Here is a 21,959-nt window from a genome sequence, read left to right as displayed (position 1 = left end):
AAAACAGAAAACGTCTGGTTAAACAATACCAAAGCATACAAAGGAGCCTGTAATAACTTAGTCGGGAATTGTAAGGAAAGCTCATGACAGACTAACAGCTAGAAACATTTTTCTTCTTACATCTTCACATTTCTCCACCTTTCTTCCCTCCGTTTTTTTCCTTCTCAAAACAGAGGATCAGAAGAAAACGTGCTCTGGATGCCCACATCTTGGATAATCTCGAGGAAGAGATCGGCTTTGAGAAGGGAGGACAGTCCCAATCTTGGCTCCCAGTTCAGAGCACTGTAGATACTGCTGCTTTTGCAGCTCTCCCCATGGCCACAGAAGACAACTGCCTCCCTAGCTAAGGATTGTACTAATTCTGAAAACTGTCCATCAGTTGAACAAACTGGACAAACTAATTTTAACTTGAGCAAACAAAACACAGCATTGCTCTTCTCCAAGCTATCTGTAGCTCTTCAAAATACCACCTTCACCCAGTTTTCAGAAACTTTTTGCTCTGTGCAGAGCAAGGCTTCTCACCTGAAAGGAGAGCGAGCTTTCAGACTTCGTACTGCTCTCCTCTGACCTCAGGAGAGGGTTCATTTGTAGGCTGAAAAGGGAACATACCCACATGTCCCTAGGGACAGGAACACCTTTGCAAAGACACATTCCTTAGCCTGTGTTTCTTTCCAACTCTCCTACCTGTTCTTAGCCGTCAGCCTGGAGCCAGCTGAAGCAGCACCGGAGTCCAGGCCATCATCAGCTGAGCAAGGCGCCCTCCATGACCAACACAGACATACCAGTGCTGGGCCTGTCCCTGGGTGCGGTTGTACGGACCTGATCCCCTTGCATCTGGGGCTGCCCTCTCTCTGCCCAGGGCGGGTGAGGAAACCCAACCAGCCACTGCTTTGGGATTTCACCCAGCCTCAGCCAAACAAGGAAACAGGCCACTTCTGTCCCTCATGCTATCACACCACTGCTACGAAATTCTCACTTTGTCGCTGCTTTCCTTGCTTTGCTCTTCCTAAAGCTTTCCTCAGCCTGTGTCTCTGAAGCCTTTCCAAGGGAGCCTGTTTTTCCTTTTCTGTTTAAGTAGCAGCTGCAACAGCTCCTGATTTGCTGCTGTTCATCAGCTGCGCAGGGAATCATGCCTTAGCACTCAGCAGGTGCGAGCAATAACCCCACCATAACTAGCTGTCTAATATGAAGGCCTAATGTAACAGCCCTAGAGCAAAGGTATGTAACACTGGCAAAAAGCAGCCTCAATCTTTAGTCAGAACAGTGTAAAGAAAATGAAAGTGCACCTAAGCAGTAGAGATTTCCAGATGTGTAGGTATTTAAGCAAGTGCAGAGACAGCCTATGCCACTTGAAAAACAAAAACCAAAAATAAATCAAGGAGCAGCTCCTTCTCTGAGGAGGAAAAGGACACATCCTTAGTGACCTGAAGTTGCATCAACACAGTGCAGACCCAAGAAGTTCCCTCCTTTCTATCAGTCAGATTTTCCCATCCACAAGATAGGATGGAAAAGCTTCAAGCCATCGATCACCTTTCTCACCTGAAAGTATGAGGCACGTTTCCTAATCAGATAAAAGGGGGGGGGGGGGGAAGCTTGAGAGGTGGAGGCGGGGGGGGGGGGGGGGAACAGCTGGCTCCCTCACAAAGGACTCGAAGGGGGAGCCTGTAGTAAATTGTGTGTGGCAATATTCTCAGCTAACGATAAGAGAAACAAACAGGGAGGAAAGGAAAGCTCACTCCCTGGCTGGAAAGTTACACCAATTCATGAGAGAAGTTTACATCTGTCTTCCCGAAACATAAACACAGAATTGCAACAGCTTTATCATCATCCTATCTGTTCACCACTTAGCAAACAATCCCTGCTCGTAGCTCATTTAAACATGATGTGCAAATGATTTTTTTAATTAAATGACAGAAAATAGTGGTGAAGACTAACTTTATAATCAAGCTTTATTATGAACTCAAGAGGCAATACAAAGTAAATGGAAAGAAAAATACCTTAACAGTATCAAACTGAATACTACTGAAAGGAATTATTTTCAGCTAGAAATTCTCAGCGCTAGGACCACCATTACCGGTTTGTATTAAAAAAAAATGCACTGGAAATCTCATCTGGAGTTTAGATTTAGTATTTAAAAACAAACAGACAAAACCACTTAAAAGGCAGATATGAAGGGTCACACAGAGAAAAAAGCAAAACTGACCGAAATTAAGACTTCGCATCTCTATTTTTGGAATTCTGGGTAAAAGGATAAATGTGGTAAATGTGGAATTTTTCAGAAACACAGAAAACCCAGGAGGCCTGGTGCAAAACAGAAAGCAGTGCATTCAAAAGACAGCAATCCTCCACTGACTGATTACATTACCTGTGTGGTCTAAGGCAAAAGGTTAGAGAGTGAATACAGGCATTGTACATGATAAGAACAGAGCAGCCTTTCTTTGTCAGGCTTTATAAGCTTTATTTAAACAGTATTGCGCAACTTAAATCCTGCTGTAATCAAGAAGATGGAGACGCAGGTCCACTTTAAGAGATTTAAAATAATCCAAGTGAAAGAGCAATTCAGGTTAACACCGGACCTCAAGGATGGGAAGTAAAGAATGACACCAATTCTGAAATCTGGAGAAACTCTTTCAGGCCCAGGCTGACTCCGCAGCCCATCCAACAACAAAAGACACACTGCAATTACTCAGTGACACGTACCTATGGCAGCATGAATTTGGGGGTTTCTTTGGTGGAGGGAGAGCAAGTGAGCAACGCCAGCACCCAGAGCTGGCAGCTCTGAAGCTTTTAACCACGGCAACGGATAACTGAGAAGTGAAATACTTACCGACCAGAAAAGCCAGGCAGCCCCTTGGAGGACCAGGGACACACACCAGAGGAGTGAATTTGAGTCCCAGGTTCTACATGCACGGTTCTGACCTTCTACCAAGGCCAAATCTGGCACCATTAGGAAAGGAGCTGTCTTAACTTTCAAAAACATTGTCCTCATCTCCCAAAACTTACAGAAAAAACAGGAAAGAAAGTATGAAAACTGTCTCATTTCTCATGGGAACAGAAGCACGCCAGTTAGGCCCCTGTCCTCACCAGTCTGAGTAAAATCTGAAATGTTACAGAGTGAAAGTCTCCTGCTCAAAAGTAAGCAGTAAGGCAAAGCTGAGCCACTCATTTTGATAGGGAAGGGGAGCTATATCTGCTTTACAGTTCGGCATGACAACTTAGAGCCACACAGTTTTCAAATCAGACTCTGACCCTTAAGAGTTAGCAAAATATATTAATCGGTTCTTTGGTGCTGAACTGCAAAGCCCTGGGATTTCTGTATAGGGTTTTGCATGAGATTACTTATGCCTTCAGCCGTGATCTTCCCTCACCCCTCCCCATGACAATAGCACTAAATTTTGAAGATATTAAAATTCTCCTCTAGGGTTAAAATTCCTATTTGCGCTTTGCCCAAACTTGTTCATGCATTTAAAGTATAAAGAGATCTTTCTGCTTTTTTGCACACTACTGTTATTCCTTCAACCGTTTCGAGCAGGAGTTCAGATGCTGTTTGCTATTGATCAGAAACAGATGTCATCAGAAAAGTTCATACTTCTCCTTTTCAGCAGGAGGGTGACATGAGACTGAACATTCTTCTTGCAAATCGTAACACAGAGCAGAAAGGAGAAATTCTTTCTCCACAATCACAGTCATGTACCAACTGTGCAAAACACATGTACCAACACATAAGCAAGTGCAGTGACTTAGAGCTCACACACATGCACTATTCATTAGTGAAGTGACAACCTCAACAGCTTGTGATTTGAAGCTCAGGGCGTGATTCTGAAGCTAGCCTCTCCGACACCAATCAGTCCTCACAAAATGCAATATTAGCTAATTACTAGGGGCCAGGCAGCATGTCCCGTTTAGTCGAGGCTGTTCAAATGACATCAATATCTAAAGTGTCCTGTGGGGTTTTCCCCATACGCACCCGGGAAGTTTTAAAAAAAAGAAAAAAAAAAAAAAAAAAAAGCACGTGAGGCCTTACGTTATTAAAAGAGAAGAATAAAAGTTTTACCTTCAAAAATTGTTTTCTCCTGAATCTCTAGAGGACAACAAACACTAATACAGCTGAAATGAAACATTAAACAAACTGGTGTTAAACAGCACAAGTTTTTGCTTCTTACCTCCTCAGGTACAATGATTAAAGGGTATTTGTCCTCTGACAAAAAGTTAAAAATAACCCACACTTTAAATGCATCTTCATCACTAATCAGCAGAGGACTCTTACAGAGATTCTTTTTAGCACAGAGCGTCCAGCACATCCTATTGAATTCAACTTTGTCAAAGTTTCCTTGAACCTAAAAATGAAGACATTAAAAAAAAAATTTTTAAACATGCACAGAAAGACACATAGTAACAGACAGATGAACTTTAACAGAAAAAAATTTAACACACAAAGTCATACAAAAAAGCACTGAGGAAATTCTAGTTTTCAATAAAAGTTAAGATCCAAAAAGAGCACTGTAGCAGCCTTATCTGACTTCCGAAAAGGGGTGAGCTGAAGAATTTCCTCGAGTAATAGCTGCGTCCAACCTCCCAATTTCTGGGTCAGTTAATCACACCTTGACTTTATGTGAAGCAGGCTACGCTGTATTCTGCATTCACTCTAGTACAAGTGGAAGCTTTAGCTTCCAAATCATCATCATCATAACTTTCTCAGTTCCAACTGCCCTTCTGTTACACTGATCTACAGAGATATAGTGGTTTCCAAATTTACTATATTAAAACAAAAAACTACACGTGGCTATACTAAAAGTAATACTGGAGCAGCGGTTTACTATGTTTTTCTACTTTATATTATTCTAATGTAACTATTGTAGGAAAACAATTATAAATAGGTGATCATTTTTTCTTCAACAGCTAATCTACTTAAAGCCTTTCATTTGTCAGACTTCCAAACATCCACCTTACTGATCAGAAAAACTACCTTTTGCTATCTTTTGTTACATCTAATATTTGTGCATACATATCTGTGAATTATTTACATATGCAAAGCTTTCATTTCTTCTGTTTTGTTTTAAACCCTCATTGATGTTAGGAATGAAACCTATAGATCTCCCTGCAGCTCTGCCATGCTGTTTCTTTGCCAACACGAAGTTAAAGGCACGCTCTGCATCGTAATGAAAGTCTCTTGCAGTTTCAGAACGCATGTGTAAGAAATAGGTTCTTGAACCTCTTCTGGTAATGATACCAATAATATTCAGTGCAAATTTTCCTATGATAGACCAAACCACATGCTTGAAGGACACGATCAGTAAACTGAATGATTTCCTATCCAGTCTGGTAAGTGCTCAAACATAGCTGAGGGTGAGCCACAGTGGCTAACTTACAGTTTGATTAAGGAAGTGGATAAACTGATGTAGATGGAGAGAAAAGGCAGAGATAAACAGGAAACGAACCCTATGCCAACAAACACTTTAAGTACAGTTTCCAGGACTAAAAGTGAGGCTATGAAAGAAAACCACAGACCTTGCATGCTTTCAGAGCTGGTCACCAGGGCAAGTGACATTGCAAGGGGCAGGTCACAGGCCACAGCTGCCCTTTGAAGAAGGTGCAAGTTGTAGGAGCTCCAGCTTCTACAACCACAAGCTCAGCATCCAGGTTATTCACACGAGAAGCACGAGGGTAAATGAAACACTAGCTAAGCAAGCTGCAGAAACACTCTTTGGAGGCAGGACCAGAACTGGGGTTTCCTTACACATCCTCCCGTTTGCCAGTGCCTCACTCATCCTGTGGCTATTTTTGCCTCTGCTTTTCCCAGCCTGTCCTCACCACCCAGCCCAACGAAGTTTGGCTTCTTTTTCTAGAACAGTCGCACCAACCCAGGCAATGAGCACTTCCACCTTGGAAATGCCTTGTAACCGGTTATGCTGCTCCTGCGGAAGATGCAGGTGGAGTGGGAAACCTCCTTTCCTAGAGCCACGAGCTGGCAATTGCTCTAAGCACCATAAATATAGCGGGTGGCTCTACAGCCAGCTTGTACTTTGAAACAAGGTGGCTATCAATGACCCACAGGGAGAAGGTAGAGAATTATAAAATTGAACATGTTGAACAGTACAGAGTAAAACAAATTATGAAAGCATGATATTGGCAAGTGACAGTTCCCTCCTGAAAAGGGCACTTACCGAAAAAGAACAGATTTCATTTTGGATGCAGGAAAATCCCAGATAAATCTATCTGCCAAGTAACAAGCAGCATGGTACTTTCAGGTATTATTAATTATTCAAATTCCCTATTTAAATAAAGGAAATTAGTTGCTACAAACTTCCCCTATCGACCTACCAACTTGTGCATTTCTTGAAGATTCCTTGGTTCTATATAAAGAGGCTTTATTGCAGGTTACACCAGCACTTTAAAAAAAAAAAAAAGACTCATTTGCATTCAAGGGCACAAGAGGAGATATTTCAAAAGGTTACAAAGTCCTCTCAGTGAAATTATACCAGTTGATGTTCTATAACTGCTTAAAAAGAAATGTAAGGGTTTATTCTGTAAATAAAGCATTTGCTAATGTTTTAAAGCAAAATATCTTGGCATAAAAAAATTCTCTCATGAGAAGGCTATTTTTGCTCAAATCAGTAAGAAGCTGCATGCCTAGAAGAGTAACACACAAGAAAACGTAGGACTAGAAATCGAGATCTTTCTCTGTATTTGTGGATATAAAACACTGATCCTCCTTTAGCAGCTTTGCTTAGTAGCACAAGGTAATAAATTTTGGTCTGCCATCACCCCATCTAAGAGAACAGATTACTCCTTGGAAGAATGAAAAAAAGGGTGTTTCCTGTTGGGTTTTTCTGTTTGTTTGTTTGTTTTATATAAAGGCGTACTTGTTTTTTTAAACAAAGGTCTTTGGGCACCGATTTAAAGCTGTCTCTAAAAGATGACATGTCACAATCAAGATTTTTATGGTCCACAAACATAGCCCTGTGCCTACAGAATTTGACTTTTAGTAGGACATATCTAAACTGTTTAAAGACATTTAATCAGGATTAAACAACGTGAAGTTACGGGCATTTTAATTCCGCTCCTTAACATTGCCTCGTTTTAAGATAAACTAATGGTATGGGTATATGAGTCAATTTTCATAAGACAGATTAAGGTATGAATAAAACAGCTGAAGAAACTACATGCAACCATACTATTTCTGTTGATGAAAACCGTTAGCCTGTCCTTTGTTTTTACCACGGGGTAAGAAGGTGTCCCAGAGTAGCTAAAAGCTGTAAATCCACAACCTTTGCTCACTTCAAGTTAACTTGTTTATGTAGCCAGGTCTTTCATTTTCAAATTAAAGTGTTATTTAATGAACGGAATCGCTCATTTCCCTCACACTCTCCCTATTCTTCCTCTAAGCATCCTTTAACAACAAAGCATGTTTATATTTGAAAAAGCCTTCCTTTCAATATATCCTTATTCTTAACAAAAATAAATAAATCAAGGGTTTGAGTCCATGTGATTTACACGTGGGGGGAAACACATCTCCATCCTTTTTTTCCCTTTGACTTAATGGCTTACTATTGCCTAAAATGACATTAAAAAAAAAAAAAAACCCTGTGGTTCAGACTGTACAACTGTAATCCGTCAGTCCAAATAAAATAAGGCTCTTGCTTTGTCCACAAAATTTGATCTCAGCAGAATCTTACAGGATCTCAGATAGCCAACACTAAGCGGAAATGCAATTCCTGCAAGAAGGTAGCTGCAAGACTTCACGGGGACAAAGGAAGGTGCTTCAACAGCGAATAGATAAGAAAGTAAACCGGTATTTCTGTGTGGAGTAATGGCCAACAGCTCCCACACAGAAAACAGGACACTACTATTGCGTATGAAAAGAAACACATGCTAGGGAGGCAGAGGTTGATGACTGCTAAGAACAGCACAGATGGGCAGAGATTAACTTCACAGCACACACATCTTAGCCAGATATATGAAGCTTCTCCTGTTTCCAAGCTGCCAGGCTGCATCTCAGGTATGTATCGCGTTTTGCACCTGCATTAAATATTAAATGTAGACTAAAAACTTTGAAAAGCAGAAAAATAAGCAAACTGGGTTAAGGAGTTTGCATACTGCGATTGCCAGGTAGAACTTTTCAGCTACAGATCAATTCAGGACTTTTTAACTTATAAAACAAAGTATACGTATATCTCTGCAGCCATAGTATCAAAGTTTGAGGCTTTATGTCAGTCCCCAAGCACAAGAGAAATCAGTGGCACTGAGACTGACACGTTCCCGTTATAACATCAGCTATTTTTCACTGCCTCCAGCAGTCTCTTAAGACAAAAAAGCCAGGAGGTAATTTTCTTACTTTCAATAAATTCAACTTAAATCTCAAACGGAGAGCTCCCAGACAACAGCTCTGGCCCAGTGACCGCTTCTGCTTTGAATAAGGCGGGGATGGGAATGGGGGAAACACTGTGGCTTTCCAGAGCTTCTCCCAAACAGCACACAGCACAAAATCACAGACGACTGAGCAGCGAGCACTTCAGACTCTATGGGAAAGAACCTGGAACACCAAACTTACCGGCACTCCCTGATGTCACCCACTATAACTGTTTTGGGGGATCTGTTCATCAAAATACCCTGTGAACCCACATTACAGATATTTCTGCCCTTCCTGTTTGCAAAGGAGACTATGACATCACTCTATTAAAACCACAGTATAAAGCAGGACAATCTATAGGACCAAGATACTTTTGAATACATTTAAACTGAGGCTGTTTAGCAACATGAACACAGTTTTGCGTGAGCAGAGCTTAGAGGATAACCAGATGTAACAGGAAACAGAAACCAAAGAGAGGAAAAAAAAAAAAAGTATAAAACCATGCAACCTTCCATTTTAAAGCACAGACTTTCCTGAGTATTTGTCCTGCCACGACCCAACACAGATACACTCCTAACTAGATTTCCTTCAGATCAGTGTGTCCCCTGAAAGTAAAAGTCTATTGTAAAGATAAGACCCTAAGTTAAGACGCTAATACAAAACCCGATCAAGGGAAAACAGAACACAAGAATTCAAAACTTACCTTTTCCAGGATAAATTTATTTAAATAAGGCATGTAACCCTGATTGGAAACTGGTCCTTCATCATCATCCCTAAAGTGCTCTTCTAAGGCCACTGGGTCATGGGGAACATTCAACACCGTGCACAAATTGTGAGAGAGGACCTAAGAAGAAAACAGAAATCAGTGATACCACTGTTGACCCTAACTCCGTTCCATTTCCCCCACAGCAGATCTATGATTCCCCAGACCATGCACAAGAAGTGACGCCTTCTTGTCAGCATGAGTTTTGCCCTGGGGATTTTTATCGGAAGGCAAAATTTAACTTAAAAAGTCAATTTCCAAGTATTCAAATGCTTCACACAGTTACACTTTTATGAAAGCAATGTAATTATAACAGGTTCTTTATTACAGAGGTGCAAACGTACCTACAGAAGCTACCCTTTGTACACATACACTAACACATTTGAAAACCTGGAATACGTAAAAACACCACAGTAATATTTACAGAATGAAATTAGACACTTGGGCCAAACGACCAGCAACACCTAGCCTTTGACATTATTATAAACATTCATTATCTAGTGAAAACAAGTAATGAAAAAAACAGCTCAGTATGTTCCTTTAGTTTACAAAGAAACGACCATTCAAATTAAATGCTTGCTTTTTGACTACTTTTCAGTATTCACACTGTGTTTCAGTTGGTAGAGGAAAAGCAGTATCACAAGAAGGGGAAGGGTTTGGACGTGCTGCTTAAAGTTTAATTTTAAAAAGGTATTTGCATGAATTATGTCAAGAGTTTAACGCCTACCACCCTCAAGTCTTTCTTGAGAAATGACCTTCAAGAAGAGGCTACATGCTTGATTAGTTTTAAGGAAGTATAAAATTACTGAAAACTGACTGGTAGTCAATGTGTCTTAGTTTCTTCAACTTAGGCCAGGTTTTGTATACACAAACTAACACCTTGGTACCAATGACAGGAACACAGATCCTGAAGAACAGCTACTTCTGTGCCACTAACATTTCTAAGACAAGGTGCCCCTCCTTTTGCTTTTCACACCTTCCTGTGAGTCAGGTGAGTCCTGTGACCTGCTCCCTAGCAGGCCTTAGAGGTGCTGGCATTGAGGACCTCTCACTCTTTGGGATGATGCAGGGCTAAGCCTCTACAGACCATGTACCAGCTACAGGAACTGGGTTAAGGATTTAACCTCACAGGTCCAAGAATGGGTTGCATTACAAAATGTAATGAAGAAGCAAAGGCAAAATGAAGAAAAAAAAACTATGCAGAAGTAAAACAGACTGCGTCGTTACAAATGCATGTTGCTGCTTACTTTTTTTTTTTAAATCAAAAACTGGTGAGGATAGACTGCAACTGAATTTTCGGTATGTTTTATTTTTTAACTGTGTGGTGCAGAATTCAAAAAAAAACAGGTCCAGATGAGGCAGAGAGAAAGTAGTAAACATATGCAGAAAACTTACAAGCAGGTACATTTAGCTGAGTAGACATAAAGCAGTAAAGAAGGGGTAGCTGCAAAACAAGAAGTGGAAGTTTAAAGTCTTCAGAGCCTAGAAAAACAAACGTATGTCACACACTTAAAATTTGTTTTTCAAAATAAAACAAATCTCAGTGTAAATTTACTTTTCTTACATATGCTAACAGACATGCAAAGTCTAAGCACTAATTAGAACTAATTACCTCCAAAGATATTTGAAATATGAGTTCAGGGGACCATTCCTCTACACATGCCTCCAAAGTCACATTTTCTTTTAGAAAAGCACACGTTTCCATGAGAAATATCTATTTTCTTACACGTACGCTAAAATTAATTCACAAGGTCTAGCCACATGCAAAAACTTAAGAACAGAAAAACAATAGCATCGGCAATATTACAAAACAAGATGCATTTCCCAAAGTAGTAAAATTTTATTGATAAGTTTTCACATTTTACACTTCTCTACCAGGGGTCTATTCCGCTTCAATATAGCCTTATTTTTAACCAAAAAAAAAAAAATAAAAATCAAGCGTTTGAGTCTCTGTCATTTACATGGGGGGGGGGGAACCGTATTATAAAGTTTCCCCCTCTATTTAAGGCTTCTGTTGTTATTTATGGAAGATGGAGGGATTCTTGAATTTCTGTGAGATAAAGGTGAACTCAGTTTTGCAACTAGGCTGTAACTAATGAGAATATTTAAAGATGTAACTGACTTATGAGATTATTACCAAAATTATTTAAATTTTCAATAAAACACTTCCTTATCGTGTACTTTCTACCTATTTCTCTTTTCTTCTCTCCTACTTAGCTTTCTGGCTGTGCTTGGGCTGTCAAAAACCTATGTGGTTTCAGCACCAACCAATTAATTACCACGAAAGAATTCCACTTTCAATCATTTTCTAAAATCCGCCTTATCTGCGATCTCTCCTATGCCCAGTGCTCTCTTTTCATAACTCAGGAAATTCCTCAACGCCTGCCAAAGCCTGCCATTCTTCTACGCGGCCAAGCTCCAACTGAATTCTTCAGCTGCAGATTAAGCTTGAAAAATTCTGCACTGAGTTAATGTTTTTTTTTTTAAATCACATTATATGAATGAGCATATAAGCTATTTTAATGATCAATATTAAAAAAAAAAAGACAGTAACAGTTGAGTACTAGTTTAAGTAGGGTACAAAAAAATTGCCTTGTTTCTTGCAGAAACTCTGTCAACCATGAGGAAGTTTTCCACCCGTAAGGATTATTCTCCCTGTGCCACATGGTTGCTAGGCAGCTTTTTCTTTCAACATTTATTATGCTCTGGATGCCACATTCAACAATCTACCTTCACACCAGAGCCAGCTCCTACCCTAAGCCAGAAACTTGTCTCTCTGTGCTGCAGCAAACGGATAGAGCAATGGTTCCCAAATGGTAGCCTATGAGACTACACAGTGCAGCCTGCAAAGGGTCCACAACAACAGCGCATTATTGGCACTATTTTTCCATTTTCAGTGAAAAGCTTCATAACAAAGATGCCTAGTGGTGCCCAGGAAACACTGAAGTTTGTCAACGCTTTGCCACTCTGCTGTAAGTACTCAGGTGAAACGAGTAAGCTGAACACCAAGGGTTCAGAGAAAGCACCGTGGCACCTTGTTACAGACTTTGGATTTACTTTATTTATTCCCATTTTCATGCTGCTCAACCTAGAGTACCAAATACCAGCACAACTCTACTTCGCCACAGCTGCTCCCCTCTGAACTCCGATCTCCCAAGACGTTATCTTCCAAAACTTGTAAACACATGCTGAATTGTTACCATCTGAGTAGTTCCATTTAACCTTGTCCATAAAACTGATCTGCATTTCTAAAAGGGAGAGAAACGTCTGCTAGACTTTTTATTGCTCGCTGACAAAAATTTGGCTCAAATCATAGCATGATCCTTAACAGAACAGATTAAACATACAGTGGCTATAGACAATTTTTTCAATACTTCTTTTTTTTTTTTTTTCCTTTCCATCTTTCAGGGGGGTCTCCTCCCTCCCCACCTCTTTCAAAGATTTTAAAACTTTGGCGTTACAGAAGCTGACAGCTCCATTCAGTGCCTCTGTGTGAGTTCACTCCAAGATATTCTTGGCTCATCTCTCTCCGACATCCATGTCAGCAGCTAGCCAGCCAAATAAGCCTGCTCACAAGTAGTTTCCCTTTTCCTTTTTTGATCAGTGCGGACACTATCACCGTGTAGGCCCATTATCACGAGCATGGGGTCTTTTCAGCCAGGATACGTCCAAGCATTCAGTTTCTTCCTTTGTAACACGTCTAAGAGACAGCCTTCTTATCCATCCCTGTAGCAGACGCTTTATTCAAATGGCTCATGGCTAACACCTAGCTTTCTGTGGTGTCCTCTTTTCTGGCCCTGCAGAGCGCAATCATGCCCAGGCTCTACCAGCTCAGAGCCGTGAAGCTTCGACCACTCTCCTCACCTCTGCTGCCACCACCTCACCGCTCAGTTCCTTCGTTTGCTCCCCCTTCTCTAGGGCGCTCATAGATCATAGATCGTTTGCCATCATTTTCAACAGCCTCACTCTTCCTCTTACCATCAAAAAGCTTCCTTTGGTCCCCTATCACATAGGGCTGCCAGTTTGCATCTGCTGAATTGTCCTTGGAAATGCCTTTCTCTTTTATGGCTTCTGGCATTTAGGAAGAGCTGTCAGTAAATATCACAGATCTACTGGGCCTTTCTTCAACTTGTTCTTTGAAACCAGTTGACAAAACCTCAACAACAAAGGTTAAACAGGCTACCGATGCGCTGAAAGCCACTCCTCTCAAGCTCAGTAACACAACCCCTTCGTTTCCTAATGCTCCCCTTCGTTCAGCATACAAGCCTCTCTTCATTTACAAACTCTTCCGCGCCTGTGCCATCCCTCCATGACGCGTTTGCATGGCACCTAGCACCTTATTACCAGGATTCCCAACCGCTACAACACTACAAATGCATTTGATTCCAGTTCATAACAACGTAAGAGTATAACTCTCTCATAATGAGTCATAATGACTAATTTCCTACCATCCTTCAATGTTGTACAAAGTCAATTGTCTTACCAGGGTCCTGCCCATTCGTCACAGATTCTCAACCTTTCCAGTTCTTTACTGCATTGTTCAAAGTCTTCCTCTCTATTTGGATAGTCCCTCTTGCTCCTGATTACACTATTCTTCCTCTTACCACCAACTACTGACTTCCCACTTAGTAAGAAGGCAAAACAAAGACGAGGCGTAATAATCCTATATCATCCTACATACAATTAAAGACTAGTTTACATTTTCTACACTTGACTAGTAATTTTAGTCACGCACATTTTATGGGCTTGAATGAGACTGGAATTTCACAAGGTACTCACCATCCGCATTCTGCAGCTATCAAATCAGGAATCCCAGACTTTGAAAATCTAGCCCAATGGTAGCAAACAAAGCGCAAGAACGGCTAAAAAGCCCGACTGCCAAAACACAGACAAATCACAAAGCAATGCAAGGAACAGCTTCCAGAAAGAGTGTAAAAATGATTTGGTATGTATTATTTCCAAGATCCAGTCATGCAAATACACTGCAAGGCCGCTAAGTGTATTTATATTTAAAAATATAGTAAGTTTTTCAAGAGCTAACTAAGAAGCAGGCTGAATGCTGACATGTCAGAGAAGCTTTTAAAATAAGTCAATTTTAAAATTGCAGATTGCAAGAAAGGTGAATCAAAGTTAAATATAGGAACACAAGTATTTGCATGTAGCTCATACTAGAACCATGACAGCAGCTACAATTGCATCCACAAAAATTATACCTTGCTATATGGTTGTTTGAAAGTGCCCCTGAAACACACTGACAAAATAATGATTGTATTCATATATAAATGTATGATTTAAGAACAGAACACAAACGCTTCTGGCGATGTAAAAAAAAAAAAACAAAAAAAAAAAAGACGACCTGCAGCCATCGTAACATTAAAATTTCTAGAGATTACTGATTAGAAAGAAAAAATAAATCAGCACACACTGGAAAAAGATAATAGTCAAAGTTACACAGAGGACTGATCTTGCCGTCTTTTCTCTTAGCAAGTCACACCATGTACAAAGGAGATGAATGGATAAAGGACATCTCATGAAATCCTTACTATTCCAAGCAAGTCCCAGTTTTTCCTCCAAGCCTTTGTTCTATCTCCAGATTAAGGAACAGAACAAATTTACTTGGTTTCATTGTTTTGCTCTAGGTATATTAAAAATAACGCATGATGTAAACCCTTCATGGTAGGGTCTCAGCTGCATAACATACATTGATTTTTCTCATAGTAATCTGGTATCATTTCATGAAGTGATTCATTTTCATGGAAGGACCAAAAATCACTCTCTATATAGAGAAAACAAAAATAACTTTCTCTAACAAACATCACGTTATACCTAGGACCTACGCCGTGATATGATCGCAATAGCTTATATTGGATTATCAAATTCAAAGACCCAGTCTCAGTAAGTTTTCTTATTTTTTTTTTTAGGGTGATGGGGCGACAGTGCAGCAAGTCATAACATTTTCATGCTGTTCTCAGAAAACATACAGATTTCTAACAAACTTTTTGATAGCATGCCATAGATCCCTACTAATTCATTGATCTCCAAGCCTCATCACCAACTTATATGGGCACTACCTCTCACTTGTGGTAACACGGATGACAAATACAGTATTGTGAAATACCTTCTCCATACAACACAGCTGTAAATCAGCTAGAGGGGAACTTCTTTTTCGCTGTCCTGCCTACCCTTTCTGCTGTGTCAAGCGGAGCTACTGCCATAACGGTGCACTTTGTCTCTGCAAGCAGGATTGTCAATTTGACACTGACGTTTACTGTTTGCCATCAAAAGCCCAGAAGAGAAGACTCTCTCTCTGCTCCTGCGTTTCCTGACAACTAATTCTTGGTGGCCGTGGGGAGAGTCTCATTTCAGATCTGCTTCTCCGTTCCCAGATTTGCCACTTGACCCTTCCCTCGGAAGCGTTTACATAGCAGGGAGACCTGCAATAAGATCCGCTATTTTTTCCTCTTCTTTCTACGAAACATCAAAACCATTTAGAAAGATATTTGGTGGGTAATAAGGGGACACGCTTAATTTTCTTCCTCCTTTTTGTTGTTTTACCTTTTTTAAACACAAGCATTTGTAGACACGGGACTCTATTAAAAAGGGCAAAAGATGACAAGATAGGTAGCATCTGTGCTTTGGTTGGAAATACAACCGTTGCTCTAATCCAGCTGGTTCAGTCAACGATCTTAGAGAAGAAGTGATGATACAGTCATCGGAGCAAGCTGTACAAAACCACCGGGATCACAGCCTCTTATTTAGCGATCTCACGCACCCCAGAGCCTGCATCCCTGAGACAGCTTCCTTGCCAGCCGGCGGGCTGACATGTGCGGCAGACACACCTCCTGCCTGGGCGCACGAACCCAGGCGGCCCGTCCAGGGTGTGGTAGCAAAACAGGAAACAGAATTCCTTTAAAAAACATGATGGTACAAAAACGGGTCTCTGCAATCTATTTAGGCGAGTCTTGCAACAGTGCAACAAAAATACTCGCTTTCATGACGCTACAGACCACGAAGGCCGTGACGGCCCAGGGCCTGCCTTCGTTTTTGGCCCCGAGCTCACAGCCAAGCCCGGCTTTTATCCTCTTCCCCGCCACGCACAGCTTCGGGCCGGGTGAGGCGGTATCGCATGCTGCTACAGCTCAGGGTGAAGAAAAGGCGAAGAGGAACGGGCTGCTTGCAGCAGCCGGCATGTTGCAGGCACTTACTGCATAACGCTCCAAGCGCAGGTCACTAGCGACTAACTAGACGGCGCTCCGAAACACCGCCGCGGCCCCCCTGCTCGCGCAGCTAAATCCACCGGAGGCGCCAAGGGTCAGCGAGCTGCCGCAGCTAACGCGAGCGCTCCGCGTCCAGCGCGGCGACCTGCGGCCTCGGGGCTCGGCAGGTGCTGAGCTCTTCCGCCGAGCCTTCACCGAGGCAGGGTCCTGCCGTTCCCCCCAGGCCCAGGCACCTCTCCGCGCGCCCGAGCCGCACCGCCGCGCAGCCTCCCCCCGGCCCCAGCGAGGGAAGCGCTGTGGCGCCCAGGGGCCGCGCCGCCGCCCCGCGCGCGGACCAACCGCCGCGCGGCCCCCGCAACGGTCAGTAACGGCCGCGCGCCCCGCCCGGGGGGGGGGGGGGGGAAGGAAGGGGGAAGGGTGGGGGCGGCGCCGCGCGCCCGCGCAACGGCCAGCCGGCCCGGGGCCGCCGCGCTTGCCTTGAGCTGCGACTTGGAGACCTTGCCGCTGCGGTCGAGGTCCAGCGCGGTGAAGGCGTGCCAGATGGACTTGAGCAGCTCCTCCTTGAGGCCCACCATGGCCGGCCCGCCCGCCGCCGCGGCTCCCGCGCTTCTGTCCGCGCCTGGCGCGGCGCTGCCGCTGCCGCCGCCCCCGGGCCCGCCCCGAGGCCGGGCCGAGCGGGACCCGCCCCGGCCGGAGGGCGGCGGAGCTGCTGCCGCGGCCAAGGGGAGCGGAGGTGCGTTGGGGGCGGGCAGCGGTAGGGACCACCGCCGGGAGGAAGCGGCCCCCTTCCCTCCTGTAGTTTTCGCTCTGACCCTGCCCCCTAAGGTGAGCCCCAGCCCTCCCCAAAAAGCGTAGGCGCAGTGCGGGCACGGGGGGAGAGGTCTCCCCCTTGCCCCTGCTTTGCCCGCACAGCCGGAACAAGAGCTCTCCCCCCCCCCCCGCCCCGATACAGGTCGGTGCATGCAGGCAGGAAGGGCAAAGAGCGTAACGCTGCGGGGGAGGTGCGGGGCTTTGAGCACGCCGCGGTACACGGCTCCCGGCCGAGGCGGACAGCGCTAGCAAAGAGCAGGGCAAAGCCCTAAGCAGAACCATTTTAATATACCTAATTCAAGGCACCTGGCAAACAAGGAAAAGCTAAACTTTCAGCTTTTGTTCAATTTTAGCCTTCATTCAACTCCCCCAGGAAGAGTTATGCACTGCAAATTAAATATATTTTGGAAGATCAGAGGTCGATAGGCACTCTAGGAGCTACTTTTACTTTTCAGGTTAAAAGGGGGGAAAAAAAACAAATCACAAAATGATTGATTTGTATGAGCGAGACCCTGGAAACTAGAATTATCCAAAGATTTCGGATGATAATTTTTATTCTCTAGTATCCCCTTTAGCTTAGAGCAAGCAAGCAAAAGCACAGAACAAACAAAACCTAACACTGCAGACAGAAACATAGTAGTCTCGCAGTAGCACAGTGAATAGTCGAAAACGACCTGCCTTGTTCACTGAAAGTATCCTAGCAGCTTTCCCCCCCCCTCTCATTTTTCTTAACCCGTTTTCCCCACTCTGGATTCTGAGGTCCTGAATACACAAAGAATTATTTACGCTGTGTTGCCAAGATGGATGATGTGAATTACGCTCTTGGCATCTATGGAGATTCATGAAGAAAATTAACCTGATTTGCCAGCTCTGGCAACATCAGCAGCCATAGTAACGTGTACAGCTTTGAAATACATTAGCACTTCTCCAATTTGAGTGAACACAGCTATTCCCTCTTAAGCAGGAAGGAGGCAAGTTTTGTATATGCCAATAACTTGCCAGATTATCTTATCTGGTATCTGAGCAACCACATGGTCATCAGCAAATAGAGACTATCTCCATTAAAGCGTGTTAAATACAGCCACGTTCTGCAAAATGTCACTGCGGAAAAGCAATTTGGAGATTTGGACCCTTATCCATGTTGTACGGGAATCTCCTCAGAGCAGGGACTTATTTGCCATTTTGCACAGAGTTCAGTGATTTTTGCCAGCACATTTTTACAAACAGTTATAGAGTGGAAAAATGAAAACAAAATTCTCCACAGAAAGTAATTGTAAGGAAAAACCCTGCATAGTACTTTGGTTCTGTTTGCTTGTTTCTGTTATTGAAGTTACATATCCTTTGCCAGAACAGGACTTCTTTTCCATATAAATAGTTTTATTCAGGTGCATAGGGGTATACCCCATGTTTAAGTGTTTCTTTAAAATTAAGTGCACACAAGCGTCACCTCCTCCAGCTTTTGCTACATTAATCAAAAAGGTAAAGTTATGCATTAAGCTAGTACATGATTTTATATAGATAAAGTCATTCCAGTTGTAAAAGTTTTTCATAGCATTGAACTAGTTGAGCAAAAACAAACTCAAATTCTTTAGTCTAGACACAAACTTGCACCCATTGAACAAAACCTTTGCTTTTTATATTTACAACAAAGCTTAAATTGCGGGGTTACCTGCATCCACACCAAAAGTGTATCCGTATGGTATATTCTCCCATTTTAGTGCACTAGTTGGATTTTTGCATAGCAAAAGTTTTACATGTAAAACCTTTTAAGGTAAGATCGACCTACAATTTGTACCTCATGAATTAACAGTAATCACACTTAAGTACGAAAACCTTAGCAGCACTACATAACAAGCTTGAATTTCTTGCGTTATTGGTAAAACAAAAATAAATTCTGATGCAACTTAACGTCCTTCTGCTTTTCTTGAAAGTTCTCTGAGAGCTCAGCAACTTGTCTGCGCGTATTCTCATCTTGTTTGCTCACTATGGCTAAAAATGGGATCGGCGCGTGGTGGGGAGATCAGGCAGGGAGAGTGGCTCAGTCTCAAAGCAACTCGCCCTTTCAGGAGGGAGCTTTGGTTAGACCCTGCTGAGCTCAGCCTTAAGAGGTCAATTGGTTTTCTCCTCCTCCCCCCACCCCCAAGAAGCTTAATTAGTTATTACTTGGCTTAAAAAAACAAAACAAAACAAACAAACAAAAAAAAGAGTATTTGCCGGGCAGGTTCTAATCAGAAGAGAGATTAGACTTTTGAATTATCACTTTTTTTTTTTTTTTTTTTTTTTTTGGCCAAAGGGGCACTTAAATTGCCATCAAGGAAAGTATTTGGATACATCAGCAACTTACAGTTTTGGCTCATCATTACCCCAGAGAAAGCCTTCCTGAACTCTGGCTAGAACGGTGTTTTTCCTTCTCCACAGCAGAGTAAAACTTCTCTCTCTCCTATTTGCTTAAGAAGGAAAAAGAAAAAAAAAAGGCCATATAAGCCAACTTTGCAGCCTTCAATGAATAAAGTTGTTTCTACTGTCTTATCATTTCACATATGTTTCATTAGAAAATAAAACAAGATAAACATCAGCGTTAATGATCAACACGTTATACTTACAGAGTAGATTAGTCCTACCCCCAAACATCTCAAGGAAGTACTGGGGGGAGGAGGTAAAAATAAGTAAGTCAGTAAGTGTATTCATCATTAGACAATAACCCAGTCATCAAGCTACTTAGGGTTTTTCCACATGCAGCAGTTCTCCTCCCCTCTCTAGAGGCAAGTGCATCAACTTCAGAAAGGTACGGTTAGAGAAGCCCACTGCCTCCCCACCTTGCAAAATGAATGCAGTTATGTCTGAAAGTGCTTACTCCGAAAGTACAAGTTAAGCCCATGCATGTACTAAGATAACCTAGGTTATTGCAGAACTCTTACAGAGCCATTACTGTCTCTCCCCTAAAGATTGACCTTATTTCTCTATTTAGAGAAAGAGTCTTAGCAGTTATATTACTTTAAAATCCATTTTATCTCTGACTTTATACATATGCCTTGAACAGACATTCTCATTTAATCCATGGAGAAATTAAGCGCACACATTATTCTATGTGAAACAGGAAGCAGCATTAGATGCTGGATTAGAGTGCTACTGCAGTCTGTCATACAAACTAAGTTAGTTTGCCGTTCACTTCCAAGATTACTAGAACGTTTGAGTGAGATTCTGGCAAAGCATACACTTCACTATAGTTTTCATATATATTTATAATATATGTGCACATAGACACTCCTTCATTTAAGCTTGACAAAGAAACATAGTAAGAGGAAAAATGCAGAACATTAAGTTATCTTTCAGTTCCTCCTCGATAATACACATCTTATTCTACATTTGTATTTGATAAGGTATTTCTCACCAAGGCTACAGGATTCACTACAGCACAGAATTCTTCCTTTCTGCAAGTAAGGTAGCTGTGGCAGTTAAACCCCAGGTGTGCGCTGCATTAACAACCTGACACCGGATCTTCAGAGAGGATCTGCAGAGAGAACCGGGCGATGGAAAAGCCATGAAGCAAGGTCAACGGAGAAACTAATCAATAAATATTAACCAACTGCCTACAAAACCAAAAGATTACGATCTCATTTGTTAAGGCATGGAGCAAATATCTGGAAGACTTGACCCTAAACTTCTCGACATCTAAGTAGCTGAGAGTGAAAAGCGGCAAGATGAAACAGAGGTAGAAAGATGGAAAGCAAACACCCGAAGTGCCATGATTGGCGAGACTGCTAAAGGTCAGGAACAGGAGCTATTTCACACATGCCCCCCAAATCTGTCTTGTAGAACATCTTGCCTCAAATCCATTCATTAACGGAACATTTCTGAGTCTGTAAGTCAACACATAAACAAGATCTTTTCCATCTACTTGCTTGCTGAACATGCAGAATCTTTCCCCTTGCATAAATAAGAATAGTAACTCAGTAACAGCAGCAATTTTTATTTTCATAAGCCCACCTATCTTGCAGAAATAATGGTGAGAGAGAAAAGATCATAAAACAGAATTAGGCCAGTTATTCCACTTTTAGCTTAGGTCAAACAGGGAAATCAATTTAGATCCGCATGATTATTCAGCTATCATGCTAAGCATTGATACTACATATGAGAAAGGAGTCATTATCGGGGAAAATGAAGATCTTTGAAACTGATTCTACAGGTTTTGCAGAGGTATCCAGATTCTCAGTTTAAGGTTGTACAAACTAGGTCTCTGAGGAACAAGTCAAGCAGTAATAAGTTGCTTCCTGTTTAACAAGGCGTGGTAGCACTCTCTCCTTGGAGGACCTCCCTTTCCCATACCCCAATCCCATTAGACTTCAGGGGGTAGCATCTTCATCCAGTTCCAACTGTTCAAACCTGAACAGGGCCTTAAGTTCCTGTGTGCTGGCCTGGCCAATCACTGTTTCTCCCTTTCCCTCTGCAAGGTTCTTAGTTGTCTTTTAAAGAAGAAACATATCTGTCAGCTCAGCAGCCTCCAACTGGGGCAGCAAGCAGTTTTCTCTTAGATAGTTTCCATATTTCACTGATAGAAGACAAGCTTCAGGCAGAGAAGAGCCATGCTTTTGACCGTTGCTGAAGTTGAAGGCCATTGATTTAGACCTGAGCCAAAAGCCACCAGCTGCAGTTGAACACAATTAGAGTAAGCAAGGGAAGAAAAACAAAAGATAAAGGAAAAGTACACACACATACACACACCCCACCACACACTCTAGGCTGCTCTTCCAATGTTACTTATTTATTAAGGCATGGAGTTATTTACTCAGCTTATTTCTCAATTTTGTGCCTTATACTA

General features: G+C 42.2%; 1 protein-coding gene across 5 annotated transcripts in view; it reads right to left on the bottom strand.

The window, feature by feature from the left end:
* The window catches only part of SWAP70 (switching B cell complex subunit SWAP70), a 42,392-nt gene extending 22,830 nt beyond the window's left edge, over positions 1–19,562 (bottom strand). The window contains exons 1-4 of one of the 5 annotated variants that reach the window (XM_068945050.1): positions 16,807–16,979; positions 10,509–10,557; positions 9,054–9,194; positions 4,164–4,337 (exon numbers count right to left, since the gene is read on the bottom strand). In XM_068945050.1, the coding sequence (XP_068801151.1) occupies positions 4,164–4,337; positions 9,054–9,194; positions 10,509–10,520 (327 nt within the window). In that variant the 5' untranslated portion in view covers positions 10,521–10,557; positions 16,807–16,979. Of the gene's footprint in view, positions 1–4,163; positions 4,338–9,053; positions 9,195–10,508; positions 10,558–16,318; positions 16,648–16,806; positions 16,980–19,484 lie in introns of those variants that run through there. The other 4 variants (XM_068945051.1, XM_068945049.1, XM_009680235.2 and 1 more) reach the window with 4 other exon arrangements.
* Between the last annotated feature and the right edge of the window lie 2,397 nt (positions 19,563–21,959).

Source organism: Struthio camelus, chromosome 5 (assembly GCF_040807025.1).
Source record: "Struthio camelus isolate bStrCam1 chromosome 5, bStrCam1.hap1, whole genome shotgun sequence".
In the NCBI taxonomy this organism is placed as follows: Eukaryota; Metazoa; Chordata; class Aves; order Struthioniformes; family Struthionidae; genus Struthio; species Struthio camelus.
This window is presented reverse-complemented; position numbering and strand designations above follow the sequence as displayed.